The sequence below is a fragment of the Vidua chalybeata genome, chromosome 32 (assembly GCF_026979565.1).
Source record: "Vidua chalybeata isolate OUT-0048 chromosome 32, bVidCha1 merged haplotype, whole genome shotgun sequence".
Taxonomy (NCBI): domain Eukaryota; kingdom Metazoa; phylum Chordata; class Aves; order Passeriformes; family Viduidae; genus Vidua; species Vidua chalybeata.
In genome coordinates, this window is record NC_071561.1 from 779041 (window position 1) to 800085 (window position 21045).

Consider the following 21045-nt stretch of genomic DNA (forward strand, 5'->3'; position numbering starts at 1 on the left):
CCCCTAAAAACCCACAAAACCCCTTATAAACCCCAAAACTCCCCCAAATCCCCCCGTACCGATGTCCAGGGTCCACAAATCCCCCAGCCTGCAGCCGCTCATGGCCCCCAGTGTCCTTCACACCTTCCATTCCTCCAAGTTCTCCACACCCCAAAACCCCCCAAATCCCCTAAAAACCCCTCAAAACCCCATAAAAACCCCATAAAACCACCCATAAAAACCCCCCAACCCCACCCATACCGATATCCAGGGTCTTTAAATCCCCCAGCCTGCAGCTGCTCATGCCCAGGAGATGATGTTACCCCTCGCTACCCCTCATTGCCCTGAATCCTCCAGACCCCAAATCCCCCCCAAACTCCTCCAAACCCCACAAAAACCCCACAAAAACCCCAAACCCCCCGTACCGATGTCCAGGGTCCACAAATCCCCCAGCCTGCAGCCGCTCATGCCCAGGAAATGATTCTACCCCTCATTGCCTTGAATCCTCCAGACCCCAAATCCCCTCCAAACCCCACAAAAACCCCACAAAAACCCCATAAAAAGCCCCAAAGGCCCCGTACCGATGTCCAGGGTCCATAAATCCCCCAGCCTGCAGCCGCTCATGGCCCCCAGTGTCCTTCACACCTTCCATTCCTCCAAGTTCCCCAGACCCCAAATCCCCTCCAAACCCCTCCAAACCCCACAAAAACCCCATAAAAAGCCCCAAAGCCCCCGTACCGATGTCCAGGGTCCACAAATCCCCCAGCCTGCAGCCGCTCATGGCCAGGAGATGACGCTACCCTCCATTGCCCTGAGTCCTCCAGACCCCAAATCCCCCCCAAACCCCCTCCAAATGCCTCCAAACCCCACAAAAACCCCATAAAAAGCCCCAAAGGCCCCGTACCGATGTCCAGGATCCACAAATCCCCCAGCCTGCAGCTGCTCATGGCCAGGAGATGATTCTACCCCTCATTGCCCCGAATCCTCCAGACCCCAAATCCCCTCCAAACCCCACAAAAACCCCATAAAAAGCCCCAAAGCTCCCGTACCGATGTCCAGGATCCACAAATCCCCCAGCCTGCAGCCGCTCATGGCCAGGAGATGACGCTACCCTCCATTGCCCTGAGTCCTCCAGACCCCAAATCCCCCCCAAACCCCCTCCAAATGCCTCCAAACCCCACAAAAACCCCATAAAAAGCCCCAAAGGCCCCGTACCGATGTCCAGGGTCCACAAATCCCCCAGCCTGCAGCCGCTCATGCCCAGGAGATGATTCTACCCCTCATTGCCCTGAATCCTCCAGACCCCAAATCCCCTCCAAACCCCACAAAAACCCCATAAAAAAACCCAAACCCCCCGTACCAATGTCCAGGGTCCACAAATCCCCCAGCCTGCAGCCGCTCATGGCCCCCAGTGTCCTTCACACCTTCCATTCCTCCAAGTTCCCCAGACCCCAAATCCCCTCCAAACCCCACAAAAACCCCACAAAAACCCCACAAAAACCCCAAACCCCCCGTACCGATGTCCAAGGTCCACAAATCCCCCAGCCTGCAGCCGCTCATGGCCAGGAGATGACGCTACCCTCCATTGCCCTGAGTCCTCCAGACCCCAAATCCCCCCCAAACTCCTCCAAACCCCACAAAAGCCCCACAAAAACCCCATAAAAAGCCCCAAAAGCCCCGTACCGATGTCCAGGGTCCACAAATCCCCCAGCCTGCAGCCGCTCATGCCCCCGTAGATGACGAGGCGCGAGCGCCGCCCGTCGCGCTCCGTGTACACCACGGCCGTGTGGGATTCCCGGGGAGGGGGCAGCACCCCGTAAGTGATGGGGATGTCCCAGGCCAGCACCCCCGAGCCCGGGCGCAGCTCCAGCACGTACAGGTCGTTCAGGTACCTGAGGAAAGGGATCCGGGGTCAGGAGATCCCATAAAAGATCCTAAAAGGGTGGTTGGGTGTGCGGGACTGGCCTAAAAGATCCCTTAAATCCCATAAAATGCACCCAGGACGGCCTCAAAAACACCTGTGTTCATGTGTGGAGGTGTTCAGATATCTGTAGAGGGGATTGAAAAGGTCAGGACACCACAAAAAAACCCTAAAAGGATTTTTGAATATGTGGAACTGCCCTAAAAGGTTGATTTGGGATATAGGATTGCCCTAAAAGATCTCTTAAATCCTATAAAATGCACCCAGGATGGCCCCAAAAACACCTGCGTCCATTTGTGCAGGTGCTCAGATATCTGTACAGGGGATTGAGGTCTGGAGACCCCCCAAAAAAAATCCTAAAAGGGTGTTTGGATATGTGGGACTGTCCTAAAAGGGTGCTGGGGATATGGGATTGCCCTAAAAGATCCCTTAAATCCTATAAAATGCACCCAAGTTGGCCCCAAAAACACCTGTGTCCATTTGTGCAGGTGTTCAGATATCTGTAGAGGGGATTGAAATGGTCAGGAGACCCCAAAAAAACCCTAAAAGGGTGTTTGGATATGTAGGACTGTCCTAAAAGGGTGCTGGGGATATGGGATTGCCCTAAAAGATCCTTTAAATCCCATAAAATGCACCCAGGATGGCCCCAAAAACGCCTGTGTTCATGTGTGGAGGTGTTCAGATACCTGTAGAGGGGATTGAAAAGGTCAGGAGACCCCAAAAAAACCCTAAAAGGGTGTTTGGATATGTGGGACTGTCCTAAAAGGGTGCTGGGGATATGGGATTGCCCTAAAAGATCCTTTAAATCCCATAAAATGCACCCAGGATGGCCCCAAAAACGCCTGTGTTCATGTGTGGAGGTGTTCAGATACCTGTAGTGAGAATTGAAAAGGTCAGGAGACCCCAAAAAAACCCTAAAAGGGCGTTCGGATATGTGGAACTGCCCTAAAAGGTTGATTTGGGTATAGGACTGCCCTAAAAGATCTCTTAAATCCCATAAAATGCACCCAGAATGGCCCCAAAAACGCCTGTGTCCATTTGTGCAGGTGCTCAGATATCTGTACAGGGGATTGAAAAGATCTGGGCACCCCAAAAAAACCCTAAAAGGCTGTTCAGATATGTGAAACTGCCCTAAAAAGGTGTTTGGGGACACGGGACTGTCCTAAAAGGGTGTTTGGGAATATAGAACACCCTAAAAAGAGTTCTTAAAACCCCTAAAATTCACCCAAAACCGTGCCAGTTTCACCTGTGCCCCCGCTGGGGATCCCCAAGTCCCCCCAAAGATGACCCCAATGTTTTGGGGTCACTCCTGTATCCCCCAAAAATAAGAAAAGTCTCCAAGTCCCCCCATCCCAACCCTATTCTCGGGGTTTTGGGGTGTCCCCCTGCCCTCCCCGTAACTCCCAGGCTTTTGGGATCACCTGTGTGGCCCCACAAGGGTCTCTGTGCCCCCCTAAAAATGACCCCAATGTTTCAAGGCTGAATCCCACGCCCCCCAAAATCCCTATGTGGCCCCAAACCAGCCCCAAGCCCCCTCCCCCCATTGATTCACAGGTTTTTTTTGGGGTGCCCCCCAGGTTTTGGGGTGCCCCCTAAAGATGACCCCAATGTTTCAAGCTGAACCCCACACCCCCCCCAAAATCCCTGTGTGGCCCCAAACCAGCCCCAAGCCCCCTCCCCCCATTGATTCCTGGGGTTTTTTTTGGGGTGCCCCCCAGGTTTGGGGGTGCCCCCCGGGTTTTGGGGTGCCCCGTACCGGGGGATGTTGTTTTTGGGGTCCTCGCTGTCGTTGGCCAGCCCCCCGAACAGGTAACACTTGTTGCCCACCAGGGAGAAGCTGTGGCCCAGCCGGGGGCAAGGGGGGGGCCCATTTTTGGGGGTCTTCGCCTTCAGCCGCTTCCACTCCCACCTGGAGGCCTGGAATGGGGGGGGGGATGTGGGATTTGGGGAGGGGTCTGGGATTAGGGGGCACCCAGGGGGATGGGGGACCCCAAAATTGGGGGGTCCAGGGTGTTCAGGAGGGTGGGGGTGGGTCCCAGGGTGTCCTAGGGCATTTGGGGGGGGTTCCTGAGGGGGTCCTGGAGTTTTTGGGAGGGTCCCGGGGGTCCACCCATGGTTTGGGGGGGTCTGGAATGTTTTGGGGTGGTCCCAGGGGGGTCCTCAGGTGTTTGGGGTGGTCCCAGGGGGGTCCTCAGGTGTTTGGGGGGTGTTCTGGGGAGTCTGGGGAAGGTTCCAGGGTATTTGGGGGGGGTCCCAAGGGGTCACCCATGGCTCAGGGGGGGTTCCCGAGGTGCTCAGGGGGTTTCCCAGGTGCTCGGAGGGGTTCCCAGGTGCTCCCCACAACCTCAGGGGAGTTCCCCAGGTGCTGGGGGGGGTTCCCAGGTGCTGGGGGGGGTTCCCAGGTGTTCCCCAGGTGCTGGGGGGGGTTCCCCAGGTGCTCAGGGGGGTTCCCAGGTGTTCCCCAGGTGCTCAGGAGGGTTCCCCAGGTGCTCGGGGGGGTTCCCCAGGTGCTCGGGGGGGTTCCCAGGTGCTCGGGGGGGTTCCCCAGGTGCTGGGGGGGGTTCCCAAGTGGTGCCCAGGGGGGTTCCCAGGTGTTCCCCAGGTGCTCAGGAGGGTTCCCAGGTGCCCAGGGGGGTTCCCAGGTGCTCAGGGGGGTTCCCAGGTGCTCGGGGGGGTTCCCAGGTGCTATGGGGGGTTCCCCAGGTGCCCAGGGGGGTTCCCAGGTGCTCAGGAGGGTTCCCCAGGTGCTCAGGAGGGTTCCCAGGTGTTCCCCAGGTGCCCAGGGGGGTTCCCAGGTGCTCAGGGGTGTTCCCAGGTGCTCGGGGGGGTTCCCAGGTGCTCGGGGGGGTTCCCCAGGTGCTGGGGGGGGTTCCCAGGTGGTGCCCAGGGGGGTTCCCAGGTGTTCCCCAGGTGCTCAGGAGGGTTCCCAGGTGCCCAGGGGGGTTCCCAGGTGCTCAGGGGGGTTCCCAGGTGCTCGGGGGGGGTTCCCAGGTGCTATGGGGGGTTCCCCAGGTGCCCAGGGGGGTTCCCAGGTGTTCCCCAGGTGCCCAGGGGGGTTCCCAGGTGCTCAGGGGTGTTCCCAGGTGCTCAGGGGGGTTCCCAGGTGCTCAGGGGGGTTCCCCAGGTGCTCAGGGGGGTTCCCCAGGTGCCCAGGGGGGTTCCCCAGGTGCCCAGGGGGGTTCCCAGGTGCTCAGGGGTGTTCCCAGGTGCTCAGGGGGGTTCCCCAGGTGCTCAGGGGGGTTCCCCAGGTGCCCAGGGGGGTTCCCAGGTGCTCAGGGGTGTTCCCAGGTGCTCAGGGGGGTTCCCCAGGTGCTCAGGGGGGTTCCCCAGGTGCCCAGGGGGGTTCCCAGGTGCTCAGGGGTGTTCCCAGGTGCTCAGGGGGGTTCCCAGGTGCTCAGGGGGGTTCCCCAGGTGCCCAGGGGGGTTCCCAGGTGCTCAGGGGGGTTCCCCAGGTGCTCAGGGGGGTTCCCCAGGTGCCCAGGGGGGTTCCCCAGGTGCTCGAGGGGGGTTCCCAGGTGCTCAGGAGGGTTCCCCAGGTGCTCGGGGGGGTTCCCAGGTGTTCCCCAGGTGCCCAGGGGGGTTCCCAGGTGCTCAGGAGGGTTCCCCAGGTGCTCAGGGGGGTTCCCCAGGTGCTCGGGGGGGTTCCCAGGTGTTCCCCAGGTGCCCAGGGGGGTTCCCAGGTGCTCAGGGGGGTTCCCAGGTGCCCAGGGGGGTTCCCAGGTGCTCAGGGGGGTTCCCCAGGTGCCCAGGGGGGTTCCCAGGTGCTCAGGGGGGTTCCCCAGGTGCTCAGGGGGGTTCCCCAGGTGCCCAGGGGGGTTCCCCAGGTGCTCGAGGGGGGTTCCCAGGTGCTCGAGGGGGTTCCCAGGTGCTCGGGGGGGGTTCCCAGGTGCTCCCCAGGTGCTCAGGGGGGTTTCCCAGGTGCTCCCCAGGTGCTCAGGGGGTTTCCCCAGGTGTTCCCCAGGTGCTCGGGGGGGTTCCCAGGTGCTGGGGTACCTGCAGCTCGTAGAGGTCGTTGCTGTACTTGCCGTACTCCACCATGCCCCCGAACACCAGCAGCCGCGTGCCGTCACACACGAAGCCGTAGGCGGCGCAGCCCGGGGGGATGTCCCCCCGCACGGCCGGGATGAACCACTGGTTGGTGGCTGTGGGGACACAGGGGACACGGGGGGGACACTGAGAACGACCCCCTGAACCCCCACAGTGAACCCCTGGTTGGTGGCTGTGGGGACACAGGGGACACTGAGAACGACCCCCTGAACCCCCACAGTGAACCACTGTTGGTGGCTGTTGGGGACACAGGGGGGACAGGGACACACTGAAAATGACCCCCTAAATCACTGGTTGGTGGCCGTGAGGACACAGAGGGGACAAGGACACACGGAGAATAATCCCCTGAACCCCTGGTTGGTGGCTGTGGGGACAAACAGGGACAGGGACATGGGGGGACACTGAGAACGACCCCCTGAACCCCCACAATGAACCCCTGGTTGGTGGCTGTGGGGACAAACAGGGACAGGGACACGGGGGGACACTGAGAATGACCCCCTGAACCCCCACAATGAACCACTGTGGGGACACAGAGGGGACAGGGACACACTGGAAATGACTCCCTAAATCACTGGTTGGTGGCTGTGGGGACAAACAGGGACAGGGACATGGGGGGACACTGAGAACGACCCCCTGAACCCCCACAGTGAACCCCTGGTTGGTGGCTGTGGGGACAAACAGGGGCAGGGACACACGGGGAACACCAGGAATGAGCCCCGATCCCATCCCATCCCTGTGGGGACTCCCCACTCCTCCTGTAGCCCCCCAGGTGCCCCACCTGTGCTCTACACCTGCAGCTCCTCCCCAGTCCCAGCCCTGTGCCCACTCAGGTGCCCGCCAGGTGCCCCACATCAGCATCTCCTCCCCAGTCCCACCCCTGTGCCCACTCAGGTGCCCCACCTGTGCTCTATACCTGCAGCTCCTCCCCAGTGCCACCCCTGTGCCCACTCAGGTGCCCCCTGTGCCCTACACCTGCAGATTCTCCCAAGTCCCACCCCTGTAGGGACCCCCCCCACGCCCCCAGGTGCCCCCCCCAGGTGCCCCACCTGTGTTGTACACGTGCAGCTCGTCCACGATGCCCTCGTTGCCCCCCCCGAAGACCACGATGAGCTCCTTGATGGCCACGGCGCGGTGGCCGTGCCGGGGCCGGGGCACGGGCCCAGCCCAGCCCACCACCCGCTTCCAGCGCGGCTGCAGCGCGGGGGGGCCCGGGGGGGCCCGCGGCGGGGACCCCCCCCCGCCCAGGCCTGCCATGCGTCCCCCGCTGCCTGTCCTGGGGGGACACGGGGGGGGGTCAGACGTGGGGATACCCCAAAAATCACCAAAATTAACTGGCACCCCAAAAAACACCAAAATTAACTTACCCCCCCACCCACTGCCTGTCCTGGGGGGACACGGGGGGGGTCAGACATGGGGGATACCCCAAAAATCACCAAATGTACCTGACACCTCCCCACTGCCTGTCCTGGGTGGGGGGACACCCCAAAAAGCCCCCGCAATGACCTGACCCCCCCTTTCGCTGTCTGTCCTGGAGGGGACAGGGGGGCTCGGGTGTGGGGGACACCCCAAAAGCCCCCCCCAAATGACCTGACCACACCCCTGCTGCCTGTCCTTTGGGGTTTGGACACCCCAAAACCCAAACCCATGACCTGAGACCCCCCCCTCACTGACCCTCCCGGGATGGTCAGGGGGGTCTGGATGTGGGGGACACCCCAAAACCCCCCCCATTAACACTGACCCCCCCCCATCCAAAGGGGGGTTTGGACATAGGGACCCCCCCCCCCATTGCATCTCTCTGGGGGGGTGTCCCCAAATCTGGGGGTTCCCCCACACAAATCTCCAGGGTCACCTCCGACCCCTCCCCCCAAATACCCCAAGGGCTTGACCCGCCCCCCCCCCCCAAATCTAGCGTAGAATGTTTAATTACACCCCCCCCCTGCACCGCAATTACCCCGAAAGAGTTAATTACCCCCCCCACAGCGGGGGGTGTGACAATGGGGGAGGAGTCCACGTGAGGGGGAGGGGAGCATTTATTCCTCCCCGTTAATTACTTTCTTCGTTACGTCTCCTCTTAATTACCGCTCCTCACACCGTGACGCCCCCCCCCCCTCACTACCCAATTTCCCCCCCCCCCCCAAATATTTATCTCCCTTAAGCTTCATCTTCCCCTCCACCCCACATTTCCCTCAGGGTGTGCCCCCCCCCCAACTCTCACACCCCCCCCCAAAATTATCCCCTCAGACTGTGCCCAACCCCCCCCCTCCCCAAATTCCCCCCTCAGGCCGTGACACCCCTCAAGTTCAACCCCCCCCTCCCCAAATTCCCCACTTAGGCCGTGACCCCCCCTCAGCTTCATCTCCCCCCTCCCCAAATTCCCCCTCACGTCGTGCCCCCCCCCCCCAAATGCCCACCCCCCCCCCAGTTCTGCCCCTCCCCTCACGCCCCCTCCCCCCCCCCTCAGGCCCCTGCGCGCCGCCATCTTGTCTCTGCCCGGGCGGAAAATGGCGGCCGCCTCCTCCCCCCCACCGCCGCCCCCCCCGCTCACCGCGGCCCCGCGGCCGCCTCCCCCTCCCGGCCCGCGGCCGCTCCCCGATTCCCGGCGGCGGCTCCGGGGGTCGTGCGGCTGCGGCGGCTCCCGGCGCGGGGCTGCGGCTGCGGGCGGAGCGCGGCGGCGGCGGCCCCTCACGCCGCCCTGGGAGCCGCCATCTTGCGCCTGTGTCCGGCGGCCGCTGAGGGTGGGCGGGAAGCGACGGGACTGGGCAGGGCCAGCGCGGACACGCCCCCTCCGGACCCGGGCGGCGCCATCTTGGCCGGGGACGGGGGGCGACATTGTGGGCAGGGCGGGACGGGAGGAGGCGGCGGCATTTTGGGAGGGGGACCGGGATAAATTTCACCGCCAACTCGGTGGCCCCCGGGTCGGGCCCGGTAGCGGCAAGGCTGGGTCGAGCGGCGGAGGGACGCGGGGGGGACTGTACGGAGCCGCCTGAAGGGGCGCGGCCATGGCGCCAACGGAGGGGGTGTGGTCACGGAAGGGCGTGGCCACGCCCACTCCAACGGCCTCTTAAAGGAGCCGCCCCCCCCCAGCCCGCCTTTTACGCGGTTTTCCCTCCTCGCCCCCCCACCCCGAGCGCCGCCATCTCCCGGTGCCGCCCCCATCCCGGCCTTCCCGCATCCCCGTAATCGCTCCCAGGCATTCCTGGCCTCGTCCCCCCGCACACACCGAATCCCCCGCGGTCTGGCTACCGGCGGCGCGGCCCGTTTCCCCGCGGCGCAGCACTGTACGGAGGGCTCAGCCCGCCATGGGCGCCGCCATCTTGGGCGCCCCGCCTCTCCTTGGGTACCGCCCCCTCCGCAAACCGCGGCCCCTCCTCCTCTTCTTCTTCCCCTGCCCCGGGGCGCCCTCGCTCTCCCCACCGCCCCCCGGAATTAACGGGACGCCGGAGCCGCTCTGAGGCCTCACGGCCCCGAGGATCGGAACGACTCAAACGGGCCGGGGATCCCCGGCGCTGCCATCGCCCCCCGCCCCCCCCCCGGACTCTCAACATGGCGGCGCGCGGGACCCGGATGCGGCGGCCCCTCCCAGGATGGCGCCCCGGGGGCGGTGTGGGGGAAGGACCCGGATGTCGGCGCACGGCGCCGCCATGACACCCCGCACGTCCCCTCCCAAGATGGCGCCGGCCATCCGGCAGAACCGATGCTCGGTGTCGGCCCTCACGGGGCCCCCGCGCTCCCTACCCTCCCTCCCGGCGCTCTCCGCTTCATTTCGCCCTTACCGGGTGCGGCTCCGCTACCGCTGCGGCTCCAAGGCGGCGGAGCGGCCGGTGCCCGGGTGCGCGGGGGAGGGGTCACAAGATGGCGGCGCGCTGCTGTGGGAAGGGGGGGTCCAAGATGGCTCCGCCCGATGCCCGGATCTTCCTCCTCCTCCTCCTCCTCTTCCTCCTCCTCGCCGCGCGCACAAGATGGAGGCGCCTGCTCGGGACGGGAGCGGAGCTTTGGGCGCTCCCCGCACTCTTCGCTCAGGCCCCACCGCCCCCTCCTCTAGTCCCCCCTCCGGGACAGCCCCGATGCGGCGCCCCAAGATGGCGCAGGTGGGAGCCCGCAGCTCCGCGGCGGCCCAAGATGGCGGCGGCCGCGGGACCCGGATGCGCCGCTCTCCGCGCCGCTCCGCCGCCGCTCCGCACCTGCAGCCACCCGCCGCCCGCCGACCCCGGGCGCCGCTTTCCGCCGCCGCTGCCGCTCGCTCCGGGCCGCCGCCGCCGCGCTGAAAGCCGAGAAAAGCCCGCCCGCCGCGCCGGCTACTGGCGCTTGGGAGCCGCCATTTTGGACGCGTCTCCTCCACCCGCCACAAAGATGGCGCCTGCCAGTTCCCGGATGGTGGCGCTTAACGGCTGCGGCGCTCACTGCGCGTGCGCGACCGCACCGGTCGTAATGGCGCATGCGCGGCTTCACCTCGATCTTGCGCATGCGCCTTTCCCGCCTTTCCCGTAACGGATTTTTGTTCAAACACCCGAATTTGGCGCTTTTCGCCCCAGTTTTGCCCTTCCGGAACCCCAAAATGCTCCGGGGGATGTGGTGGGGAGAAGAGAGGAGGAGGAGAAGTTCCTCAGCAAGGGGTTCGGGATGAAGGTCCGAGAGTTTGGGGAGGTTTTGGGGTAGATTTAGGGAGTTTTGGGTTGTCCCCCCTCAGGCTCAGGTGTGAAACAGCCCCAGGTGTGACAATAAACCTCAGGTGTGACAATAAACCCGAGATGTGACAATAAACACACAGGTGTGACAATAAACCCCGGGTGTGACAGTAAACTCCAGGTGTGACAATAAAACTCCAGGTGTGACAATAAATCTTCAGGTGTGACAATAAACCCCAGGTGTGTTGGCACACCCCAGGTGTGACACGGATCCCGCCCCTCCCCGGGAGGATTCGGCGTTTGGGGGATTTTTGGGAGGGGTTTGAGCCCCTGCCCCAGCCAGAAATGAGTCTGGGGGTGCCCCCGGCCATCTCGGGGGGGGCCCAGGTCCTTTTGGGGGGAATGTCGGCGGTCCCAGTCCCTCCCAGTCCCTCCCAGTCCGTCCCAGTTCATCCCAGTCCCGCCTCCTCCATCCGGGAGGCCCCGCCCAGGCCCCGCCCCCTGGGGGCGCCGCCATTTTTGGTGTGGCAGAAGCCCCGCCCCCCGCGGTTACCGCGGCAACGGCGCCATCTTGAGTGTGGCGGAACCGGGCCCAAAGGCGGGAAAAGGGGCGGGGCCTGAGCGCCGTTCCCGCCCCCTAGCCCGCGATGACGTCATTGGAGCGATGACGTAGTAAGTGAGTACTACATCGTGGTGTGACGTCAGAGCTTCCAGGGCACTCCCGAGGACTGGGGGAAGGGGGAAAGGGTGGGGGGGGCACCTGGGAAAAGGTGAGGTCCCACAGGGGGTCAGTGACGTCATCTGAGGGAATCCAGTGACGTCATCCAGGTGACCTATGGGGAGATCCCAGATCCACCCTCCTGACCCCACACGGGGGCCCCAACCCCCCCTTACCCCAAAATCAGCACCCGGGGACCCCAAAATCCATTGGGGGGGTCCCAAATCCACCTGGAGGGTCCCAAACCCACCTGAGGGGTCCCAAATCCACCTGGGGGGTCCCAAATCCACCTGGGGGGTCCCAAAATCAGCAGACGTCGGGGTCAAAATCCACCCAGGACCCCCAAAATCAGCACCCAGGGGTCCTAAACGTCACCTGGGGGGGGTCTAAATACACCTGGACGGACACAAAAACACCTGGGGAGAGCCTAAAATCCACACCTGCAAGGCCAAAAAGCACTCGGGAACCCCAAAATGCACCTGGAGACCCCAAATCCACCTGGGGACCCCAAATCCACCTGGGGACCGCAAAATCACCACCTGAGGATGTCAAAACCCACCTGGGGACCCCAAAATCAGCACCTGAGGACCCTAAATCCACCTGGGGACCCCAAAAAAAGCACCTGAGGATTCCAAAATCAACCTGGGGACCCCAAAATCAGCACCTGCGGACCCCAAAATCAGCACCTGGGGACCCCAAATCCACCTGGGGACCCCAAAATCACCACCTGAGGATGCCAAAATGCACCTGGGGACCCCAAATTTACCTGGGGGGGTCCCAAATCGACCTGGGGAACCCCAAAATCAGCACCTGGGGACCCCAAATAAACCGGGGGGATCCCGGAACTGCCTGTGGGGAATCCAAGACCCCTCCCCATCTGCTGGCCGGGGGGATTTTGGGGGTGACTTCTGGAGGATTGGGGGGGGATTTGGGGGGGAATTTTGGGGGGATTTGCAGGGGAAATTTTGGGGGAATCTGGAGGAGATTTTGGGGGGATCCGGGGAGATTTTGGGGGGATTTCTGGAGGGGTTTTGGGGGGGATCTGGTAGGGGATATTTCATGGGGGGATTTTTGAGGGATCTGGGGGGGATTTTAGGATGATTTTCGGGGGGATTTTTGTGGTGATTTTTTTGGGGGGGGACCTGGGCAGGATTTTCGGGGGGGGGTTTTTTTTGGGGGGGATCCGTGCGCGGAGCCAAAGAAGCGGCGGAGGCGGCTGAGGGTTACACAGATTTATAATCGCTGGATCACGCGCAGCAGCAGCAGCAGCAGCACAGACACAGACCCGGGGGGGGGGAAATTTGGGGGGGTTTAAATGGGGGGGGGGGGTGTGTGAGGGGGGGGGCGGCGCCGTGGGACCCCCCCCCTCCCCCCCACCCAAAAACAACCGACACCGAGGGGCTTTTCCGGAACTTTATAAGGCAAAAACGTCTCGAGAGAATAAATAGGTGGGGGGGGGTGGGGGAGCCCCCCCAAAATTCCTCCCCCCCCCCCCCCACGGTGGTGGCTGCGCCTCAACCCCCCCCGGGACCCCTCCCCCACATGGGCCCCTCCCCCCTTTTGGGGTTTGCTCTCTCTGGCCGCCCCTCCCCCCCCCCCCGTTATTGCCGTGAGGAGCCGGGGGGGGGGGTGGGGACCCCCGGGGGGGGCGATGGAAGAACGGGGGGGGGCACAAAAGGGGGGGCGACCCCGACCCCTCCCCCCCACCCCGAGTGGGTAAAGTGCAGGACAGGGACCCCTCCCCCACCCCGGGATGGGACTGGGGGGGGGGGGCGGGTGGGGGAGGGGCAGAACGACCCCCCCCCCCTCCCCCAGGGTGAAATGGATCGTCCCGTGCTCGCTCCTGATTGGCTCGGGACCAGATCCCGGCCCTGCCCAGCTCACTCCTGATTGGTTCCCGATCAGATCCCACCCTCGTTTCTGATTGGCTCAGGACCGGGTCCCAGCTCCACCCATGCCAGATTCTGATTGGCTCTGGACCAGATCCCAGCCCTGCCCAGTTCGATCACGATTGGCTCTGCACCAGATCCCACTCTTGCTCCTGATTGGCTCCTGACCAGATCACACCCTCAATCTTGATTGGCTCCAGACTGGATCCCAGCTCCGCCCACTCTGACTCCTGATTGGCTGTGGACCAGATCCCACCCTTGCTCCTGATTGGCTCCCACCATTCCCACGGCCTGTTCCGATTGGCCGCGACTGGATCCCCCCTCCAGGGCCGAGCAACCTCACTGGGCGGGGGCCGGACCCGCCCCTCCAATCCAAACCACTCCTGATTGGATCCCGGCCGGGCCCCGCCCCCGCCCAGAGTCACTGGATCCGGCCACGCCCCCACAGGATCTCAGCTCTGATTGGACGGCGCCGACCCCACCCGGTCCCTGATTGGCTCATGACTCGACCACGCCTCCAGAATCCTCCCCACCCCCCTCTGTTCCCCCTCCAGATCGCAGCTCCTGATTGGCCAAACACTGGATCCCAGCTGAACCCAAGGCTGCTTCTGATTGGCTCCAAGCCTGATCTCGCCTCTCCCGATTGGCTCCCCTCCAGATCCGGCTCCCACGGAGCCGCCCCCATTGGCCGAAGGCCAGGCCCTGCCCCCTCTTGATCCTGCCGCTCCTGATTGGCTCCAGACACCGGATGCCGCACAGACCGGTAGCTGCTGATTGGCTCAAAATCCGACCCCCAGTAAAATCACACCTGATTGGCTCAACACCAGACCCCTCCTCCTCAGTCGCTCCTGATTGGCTCCACACTGGCTCCCACCCCTGCCCAGCTCTGCTCCTGATTGGCTCAGCCCCAGATCCCGGCTGAACCCACTGCTCCTCTTGATTGGCTCCACACCAGACCCCGCCCCCTGACACCGCACCCCCTTCTCCTGATTGGCTCCACGCTGGATCCCTGCCCCTGATTGGCCGTGGGCTCGGCCCCGCCCCCCACCCCCCTTCAGCAGCGCCGCTCCCCATTGGCCGCTGGCCGGATCCCGGCCCCGCCCCCTCCCCTCCCCCATAGTGCAAATGGTTCCCACGGGCGGAAAACGCGAACGGAACTGGAAGAACGAGAAAAGCGGCGCCGGGGGAGGGGGGGAAGACGCGGCCCCGCCCCCCCAAAACAACCCCTCCCCCAACCCCGCCCAACCTCGGGGGGGGGCCCTGGAGACCCCCCCCTCCTCAAAAAGTGCAAAGTGGGGGGGTCCGGGGTCCCTCGCTGTGCTTGTCGGTAATAAAAATTCGGGGGGGCGACGCGGAGGGGAGGGGCGGGAAACCCATGGGGGGGGGGGGCTTTTGGTGGGGGAGGGGGGGTCCCCGCTGCCTCGTGAAAGGGGGGGGGTAGGGCGGGGAGGGGGGCCCGTCCGTGTGTCCGTCCGTCCGTCCGTCCGTCCGTGCGTCCCCCGCGGCGGCTCACAGTCAGCTGACCCGCTCGGGCACAGGCGTCCGCGTGTCCACCGGCTCCTCGCGGGCCGGGGGCCGCGGCACGGCCACGCTGGGGGGGGGCGGGGGCGGCGGCGGCGCCGACGAGGACGACGAAGAGGAGGAGGAGGAGGATGAGGAGGAGGAGGTGGAGGAAGAGGAGGCAGAGTCTTTGTGCTCGGGCTCCCCTCGGTGTTTGTAGGGCGGCGACGGCGGCAGCGGCGGCGGCGGGGGCTGAGTCTTAGGGGGCTCCTTGGCGCAGCCGTCGGGGGCCGCGGGACCCCCCCTCTGCTCCGAGCACCCGCTCAAGTCCTGGGGGGGCGGCGGCGGCGGCGGCGGGGGCGGCGGGGGGGGGGGGGCTGGCGCTGTCCTTGGGGCCGCTCTGGGGGGGCTCCGGCGGCGGCGGCGGCGGGGGGGGCGCGGGGGGAGCCCCCCGACCCTTGGGGCTGCCCTCCTTGCTGCGCCGGCCGGGGCTGCGGGCGCTGCGGGGGCCGCGGGGGCCCGGCGGGGTCGGCGGCGGCCGCGGCGTCGTCGTCGTCGTCGTGGCGGTCGCGGTGGCCGCCATCGTCACCGGTTCCACCACCACCGTCTCCCTCGTCTTCCTCTTCTTGATGGGCAGCACTGTCTCCTGCACGGCCGGGGGAGTCGCCGCCTTCTTGTCGGGGCCGCCCGGCCCCCCCGGCCCCGCCGCCCCCGCCGGTTTGCGCCCGCGTTTCTTGGGCACGGCCGGACTGTCCGGCTCGGCACGGCGCTTGCGGCCCGGCCGCCGCGGGGCCGGCGGGGCCGCGGGGCCCGGCTGGCCCGGGGCGAACGGCATCTTGACCAGCAGCTTGCTGGGGGGCTTCTCCAGCGCCCGTTTGGCCGCAGAGCCCCCCTCGGACACGGCGGCGGCCGACTTGGGCCGGGCGCTGCCCCCGCCGCCACCGCTGCCCTTGGGCCGCCCCCGGCCGCGCCCGGTGCCGGGGCCTTTGGGCGATTTGGGCTTCTTGGGCGGGCGCTGCTCGCGGCGCGAGGGGCTGCCCCGGCCGGTCACGGTGAAGTCGAAGTCGTTGGGGTCCAGCGAGGTGTCCCCCACCTTCTCGAAGTAGGCGATCAGCTCCACCTTGGAGCGGAAGGCTTTTCCCTGCGGGCTGCGGACGGAGAGCGCACGGTCAGCGAGCGGTCAGCGGCGATGACCACACCCCCCCCTTCTCCGGCCAAACCCCCCCCACCACTGCAACCCGCGCCAGGCCTCACTTGATCAGGTAGACGTCGTACTTGCCGGCCGAGCGGCCGGACTTGCGCTGCTTGAGCTTGCGCGTCCAGCCCTCGGGCAGCGTGGGGTCGTCGTACATGGGCCCGCGGTCGCGGATGATGGAGCGCCGCTGCTTCGGCGACGCCGACGCCTCCGGGGCCGCCGGCGCCGCCCCGGCGCCCTCCGAGCTCTCGGCCTTGCCGGCCTCGGCGGGCTCGGCCGCGGGCTGCTCCGGCTCCTTGCGCTCCTTTTTGGGTTTCTTGGCCTTGGGCGGCCGCTGCAGGTTCTCCTCGGACTTCTCCTCCCTGTGGGGACACGCAGCGGTCAGCGGGGGGAGGGGGACAGGGTCACGGGGGGACGCACGGACGTGAGGGACGCGGGGCTGCGGCCAGGCGGGTCGCTGGGTGTGGAAGGGGTCAGCGCTGGGCGCTGGACACAGCGCTGGTCAGCGCTGGACACACGGACAGGGCCCTGGACACACGGACAGAGCCCTGGACACAGCGCTGCACACACGGACAGGGCCCTGGACACATGGACAGGGCCCTGGACACAGCACTGGTCAGCGCTGGACACACGGACAGGGCCCTGGACACATGGACAGGGCCCTGGACACAGTGCTGGACACATGGACAGGGCCCTGGACATACGGACAGAGCCCTGGACACAGCACTGGTCAGTGCTGGACACACGGACACCGACAGGGTCCTGAGACTCTTTGGACATGGTGCTGGTCATCACTGGACACACGGACCCAATGGACACACGGACACAGACTTGCTGGACACATGGACCAGGCCCTGCAATGCTCCGGACACAGCACTGGTCAGTGCCAGCTGCACGGACCCAATGGACACACGGACACAGCCCTGGGGATCCCTGAAACAGCATGGGTCAGCACTGGACACACGGACATGATGGACACACGGACACAGCCCCATGGCTCCCTGGACACAGCACCGGTCAGTGCTGGACACACGGACAGGGCCCTGCGACTCTCCGGACACGGCACTGGTCAGTGCTGGACACACAGACCCCGCCGGACACACGGATGCAGCAGCGCAGCTCCCTGGACACAGCACTGGTCAGTCCCGGACACACAGACAGACACACGGACACAGCCCCAGACACCGGCACGGGGCAAAGCAGGGGATGGGCCTGGCCGGAGCCAGGATGAGGAGGAGGAGGAGGAGGAGGAGGAGGAGGAAGGAGGGGCAGCCCGGACCGGCGGGAATTACGGCCGTGGCCGGAATGACATCCCAGTGCTGGTCAGTCCGTGGCGTGGGGGGCACGGAGGGGACGGGGGCTCGGAGTGGACACCGGACATCCCCACAGCCCCGGCCTGGCTCGGCCGGCCGAGCGTCCGGCAGCCCCGTGGCTGCCCCGCTGGACTAAAACCGGCCCTGGGGGTCGTGGTCAGCGCGGGGCTGTCACCGGGGCTGTCACCGGACCCCCGTGTCGGTGTCACCGGGGACGGGACACTCGCGGGGGGGGGATTTGGGGTGGGGTGGGACCCCCGTCCTCGGTGTCACCGCTGTCACCGGCGCGGGGGTCCCGTCCTGGTGAGGAAGCACAGGTGAGGCTGGGGGAGGGGCGGGACCCCCGCCATGGGGTCGGTCATGGGGTGGGGAGGGGGACGCAGCCCCCCAGGACCGCCACCTGGCGCTGGGGGTCCCCATGGTGCCACCCTGGTGGCCATCAGGGGAGACCCCCGACCCCTCCCCACCGAGAGGGGAACATGGCCGGGACCCCCAGCCCCATCCTGGGGCTAAAAGTCATAAAAACGGCACCAAAAAATTTGGGAAGGGGCGTGGGAATGTCGGGATGAGGGGGACTGGGGACAGGGGATGACCCCCAGGGACCCCCCAAATGTCCCAGGGTCGAGGGTCCGAGGTGGCCCTGCAGGGTCTCTTGGTTGCCCTGGGGGTCTTGGGGTAGTTTGGGGTGGCCCTGGGGGTCTCTTGGTGGCCCCTGAGGGTCCCAGGAGGGTCTTGGGGGGGGTCTGGGTTGGCCCTGGGGGTCTCTTGGTTGTCCTGGGGGTCTTGGGGGGATCTGGGGTGGTCCCAAGGGTCTTGGGGTCCTGGGTCTGGGGTGGCCCTGGGGGTCCCAGGGGGGTTTTGAGGGGTCTGGGGTGTCCCCAGGGGTCTCTTGGTGGCCCGAGGGGGTCCCTGGGAGGTCCCAAGAGGGTCCTGGGGGGTCTTGAGGTAGCCCTGGGGGTCTCTTGGTGGCCCTGGGGGTCTCGGGGTGGGCACAGCAAAGGTGGGCGTGAGAAACAAAATTTTGGGGTGTTCCGGGGAAATTTGGGCGATTCCAGCGGAATTTAGGAAATTTCGGGATGATTTATGGGATTTCGATGCGTGAGGACAATTTTAGGGTGATTCCAGGTGGGATTTGGGGGGATTTGGGGAGACCCAGAGGGGTTGCAGGAGCGCAGCCGTTTTGGGGGAATTTGAGGCGTTTTTGGGAGCAGCATGAGGGGAACATTTGGAGCAACTTTGGGGCAATTCCGGGTATTTTGGGGCTGTTGTATTTTGGGGGAATTCAGGGTATTTTGGGGTAACTCGAGGAGTTTGGGGGCGCTGCATGAGTGCAGCAATTTGGGGAAATTTGGGGGATTTTTGGGTAAATCGAGCGTTTGGGGCGTGCAGCGTGAGCAGCATTTTGGGCAATTTTGGGTATTTTGGGGTGGCGCACGAGCAGAAAATTTTGGGGCAATTCAGGGGATTTTAGGGTAAATCGAGGGGATTTGGGACATGGCGTGAGGAGCGGTTTGGGGCAATTTTGGGTATTTTGGGGCGCAGCATTTTGGGATAACTCAGGGGGTTTGGGGGTGCAGGGTGAGCAGCAGTTTGGGGCGTTTTCGGGTATTTTGGGGTGCAACATTTTGGGGCAGTTGGGGATATTTTGGGGCATCACGTGCGCGCAATAATTCGTGGCAGTTTTGGGGTGCAGCATTTTGGGGAAATTCAGGGTATTTTGGGGTGACCCGGGGTATTTTGGGGCACCACGTGAGCGCGACAGTTCGGGGCAAATTTGGGTATTTTGGGGCGCAGCGCAGGTGTAACATTTTGGGGTGACTCGGGGTGTTTTGGGGTAACTTCGGGGAGGTTTTGGGGTGACTTCGGGGGGGTTTTTGGGTGACTTCGGGGGGTGTCGGGATAACTCGAGGAGTTATGGGGTGATTTAGGGGGGTTCGGGGTAACTCTGGAAATTCGGGGTGACTCGCGGGGGGGTTCGGGGAGGGTTTTGGGGTGACTCGGGGTGGATTTTGGGGTGACTCGGGAGGGGTTTGGGGCGGTTTTTGGGGTTTTGGGCGCGCGCGGGACGGGCCGGGGGGGTGTGTCCCTTGTGGGGGGCAGGGGTCCCTCCAAGAGAGGGGGGGGGTCCCCATCTCCACCCTAACGGGGGCAATATTGGGATGGCGACACAGACAGAATTTTTTGGGGGGGGGGGGTCCCCAAATTTCGTAGCGGGGTAGAGGATGGGGGGGGGGGCCGCATTTCGGGGGGCTGCCGGAGGAAGGGGAGGGGAGGTCCCCTCATCCCGGAGGGGTCCCGCGGAAGGGTCGGGGGGTCCCACCGAGGGTTCCCCGTACCTGGGGGGCTCCTCCCGCCCCCCGGGGGGGCCGCGGCCGCTCGTGACGCACTCGCGGCGCTCGCAGCCCCCCCCCAGCCCTCACACACACACACACACCCCCCCGCCCGCCATTCCCGGTTCCCGCCCGGCCCGTGAGGGGAAGGAAAGGGGGGGGGGGGGGGGGCGTGAGGGAGAGAGGAGGGGGGGGGGCGTCGCCCCGCGCGCGCGCGCGCGCGAGACCCCCCCCCCCCCCCCCTCTCCGCTCTCCGCTCCCTCACAGCTTTCCCCAACACCCGCCGCGGCCCCCCCCCGGCCCCGCCGCCCCCTCCTCACTCACAGCCGCCCCTCGTCGCCGCTCGGCGCCGCCGCCGCCATTTTCTTCGCAGCGAAGAACCCGCGGGGGGGGGGGGGGGGAAGCTGAGGGGGGGGCCGGGAGGGGGGGGGGCGGGAGGGGGGGGGGGCGGCCCGGACCGAGCGGCGACGGGAACCCGGAGCGGTGCTGGCCCCGCCCCTCCGCCCGGAGCTGATTGGCCGAGCGTCCCGTCCGTCAAGGCGTCGGCGCGCGGTGATTGGGCGGCGGGGCCGCCCTCCGGGGGCGGGGCCGGGGCGCTCGCGCCGGGCCGTTGGAATTGGCGGGAAGCGCTGTCAGTTACGGGGGGCGGGGCCGGCGGAGCGCGCGCGGCCGCTGATTGGGCCCCGCGCCGGGACGCCGGGCGCTGATTGGCTCTAGGGGACGTCGGTCAAGAGACGGCGAAGGGGGCGTGGCCTGGGCCCCCCCGCGCTGCGAAGGGTTTGAAATCCAACGGCCGTAACGGTCCGCTGGGCCACGCCCCCTCCAGGCCACGCCCTCTCCGGGCCACGCCCTGGACACGCCCCGCCCGCCCCGGGTCCCGCTGCCCCAGTACGGGGACAACTGGGACCAGTACAGGGACAACTGGGACCAGTACGGGGAGCGCAGGGACCAGTGTGGGACAACTGGGACCAGTATAGAGACAACTGGGACCAGTACAGGGACAACTGGGGCCAGTGTGGGACAACTGGGACCAGTATAGAGACAACTGGGACCAGTGTGGGACAACTGGGACCAGTACGGGGAGCACGGGGACCAGTGTGGGATAACTGGGACCAGTATAGATACAACTGGGACCAGTACAGGGACAACTGGGACCAGTACGGGGAGCGCGGGGACCAGTGTGGGACAACTGGGACCAGTACAGGGACAACTGGGACCAGTGTGGGACAACTGGGACCAGTACAGGGACAACTCGGACCAGTACGGGGAGCGCGGGGACCAGTGTTGGGGAACTGGGACCAGTGTGGGACAACAGGGACCAGTACGGGACCAGTACGGGCACTGCAGCCACCAGTAAAGGACCAGTACGGCAATGACGGCCACCAGTCCGAGCACAGTGACCACCAGTACGGCCACTGTGGCCACCAGTTTGCTCACGGTGCCCCCCAGTCCCGGGGGAGGGGGCGGGGGAGGGGCGGGGGCCGGACGCCCCCCTCCCCCCCCCAGCCCGGGCGGGGGATGAGCGGGG

At 65.5% G+C, this 21045-nt stretch overlaps 3 protein-coding genes across 3 annotated transcripts in view; 1 reads left to right on the top strand and 2 right to left on the bottom strand.

Annotated features, from left to right (window-relative positions):
• Positions 1 to 8603, bottom strand: part of HCFC1 (host cell factor C1) — an 8862-nt gene extending 259 nt beyond the window's left edge. The window contains exons 1-5 of the mRNA XM_053967979.1: positions 8493 to 8603; positions 6994 to 7220; positions 5894 to 6042; positions 3657 to 3817; positions 1663 to 1871 (exon numbers count right to left, since the gene is read on the bottom strand). Of these exons, the coding sequence (XP_053823954.1) occupies positions 1663 to 1871; positions 3657 to 3817; positions 5894 to 6042; positions 6994 to 7201 (727 nt within the window). The 5' untranslated portion in view covers positions 7202 to 7220; positions 8493 to 8603. The remainder of the gene's footprint in view (positions 1 to 1662; positions 1872 to 3656; positions 3818 to 5893; positions 6043 to 6993; positions 7221 to 8492) is intronic.
• A 480-nt stretch (positions 8604 to 9083) lies between these two features.
• LOC128802017 (uncharacterized) lies at positions 9084 to 10807 on the top strand. Its single transcript, XM_053968222.1, has 2 exons — positions 9084 to 10715; positions 10754 to 10807. The coding sequence occupies exon 1, from the start codon at positions 9532 to 9534 to the stop codon at positions 10210 to 10212; it is 681 nt and encodes a 226-aa protein (XP_053824197.1). The 5' UTR covers positions 9084 to 9531; the 3' UTR covers positions 10213 to 10715; positions 10754 to 10807.
• Positions 10808 to 12507: 1700 nt separating this feature from the next.
• MECP2 (methyl-CpG binding protein 2) lies at positions 12508 to 19912 on the bottom strand. The gene is made up of 3 exons (XM_053968184.1): positions 19842 to 19912; positions 15934 to 16236; positions 12508 to 15827 (listed from the first exon to the last, which is right to left on the bottom strand). Exons 1-3 carry the CDS (start codon positions 19877 to 19879, stop codon positions 14939 to 14941), a joined length of 1230 nt encoding a protein of 409 aa, XP_053824159.1. The 5' UTR covers positions 19880 to 19912; the 3' UTR covers positions 12508 to 14938.
• Between the last annotated feature and the right edge of the window lie 1133 nt (positions 19913 to 21045).

Excerpts from the sequence above, each read along its gene's own strand:
- LOC128802017 (XM_053968222.1), top strand. The coding sequence starts at position 9,532 with ATGGCGCCCCGGGGGCGGTGTGGGGGAAGGACCCGGATGTCGGCGCAC.
- MECP2 (XM_053968184.1), bottom strand. The coding sequence starts at position 19,879 with ATGGCGGCGGCGGCGCCGAGCGGCGACGAGGGGCGGCT. Across the intron at positions 16,237-19,841 it reads AGCGGCGACGAGGGGCGGCT|GGAGGAGAAGTCCGAGGAGA; the intron begins GTGAGTGAGGAG and ends GTGTCCCCACAG. Across the intron at positions 15,828-15,933 it reads TACGACGTCTACCTGATCAA|CCCGCAGGGAAAAGCCTTCC; the intron begins GTGAGGCCTGGC and ends CTCCGTCCGCAG.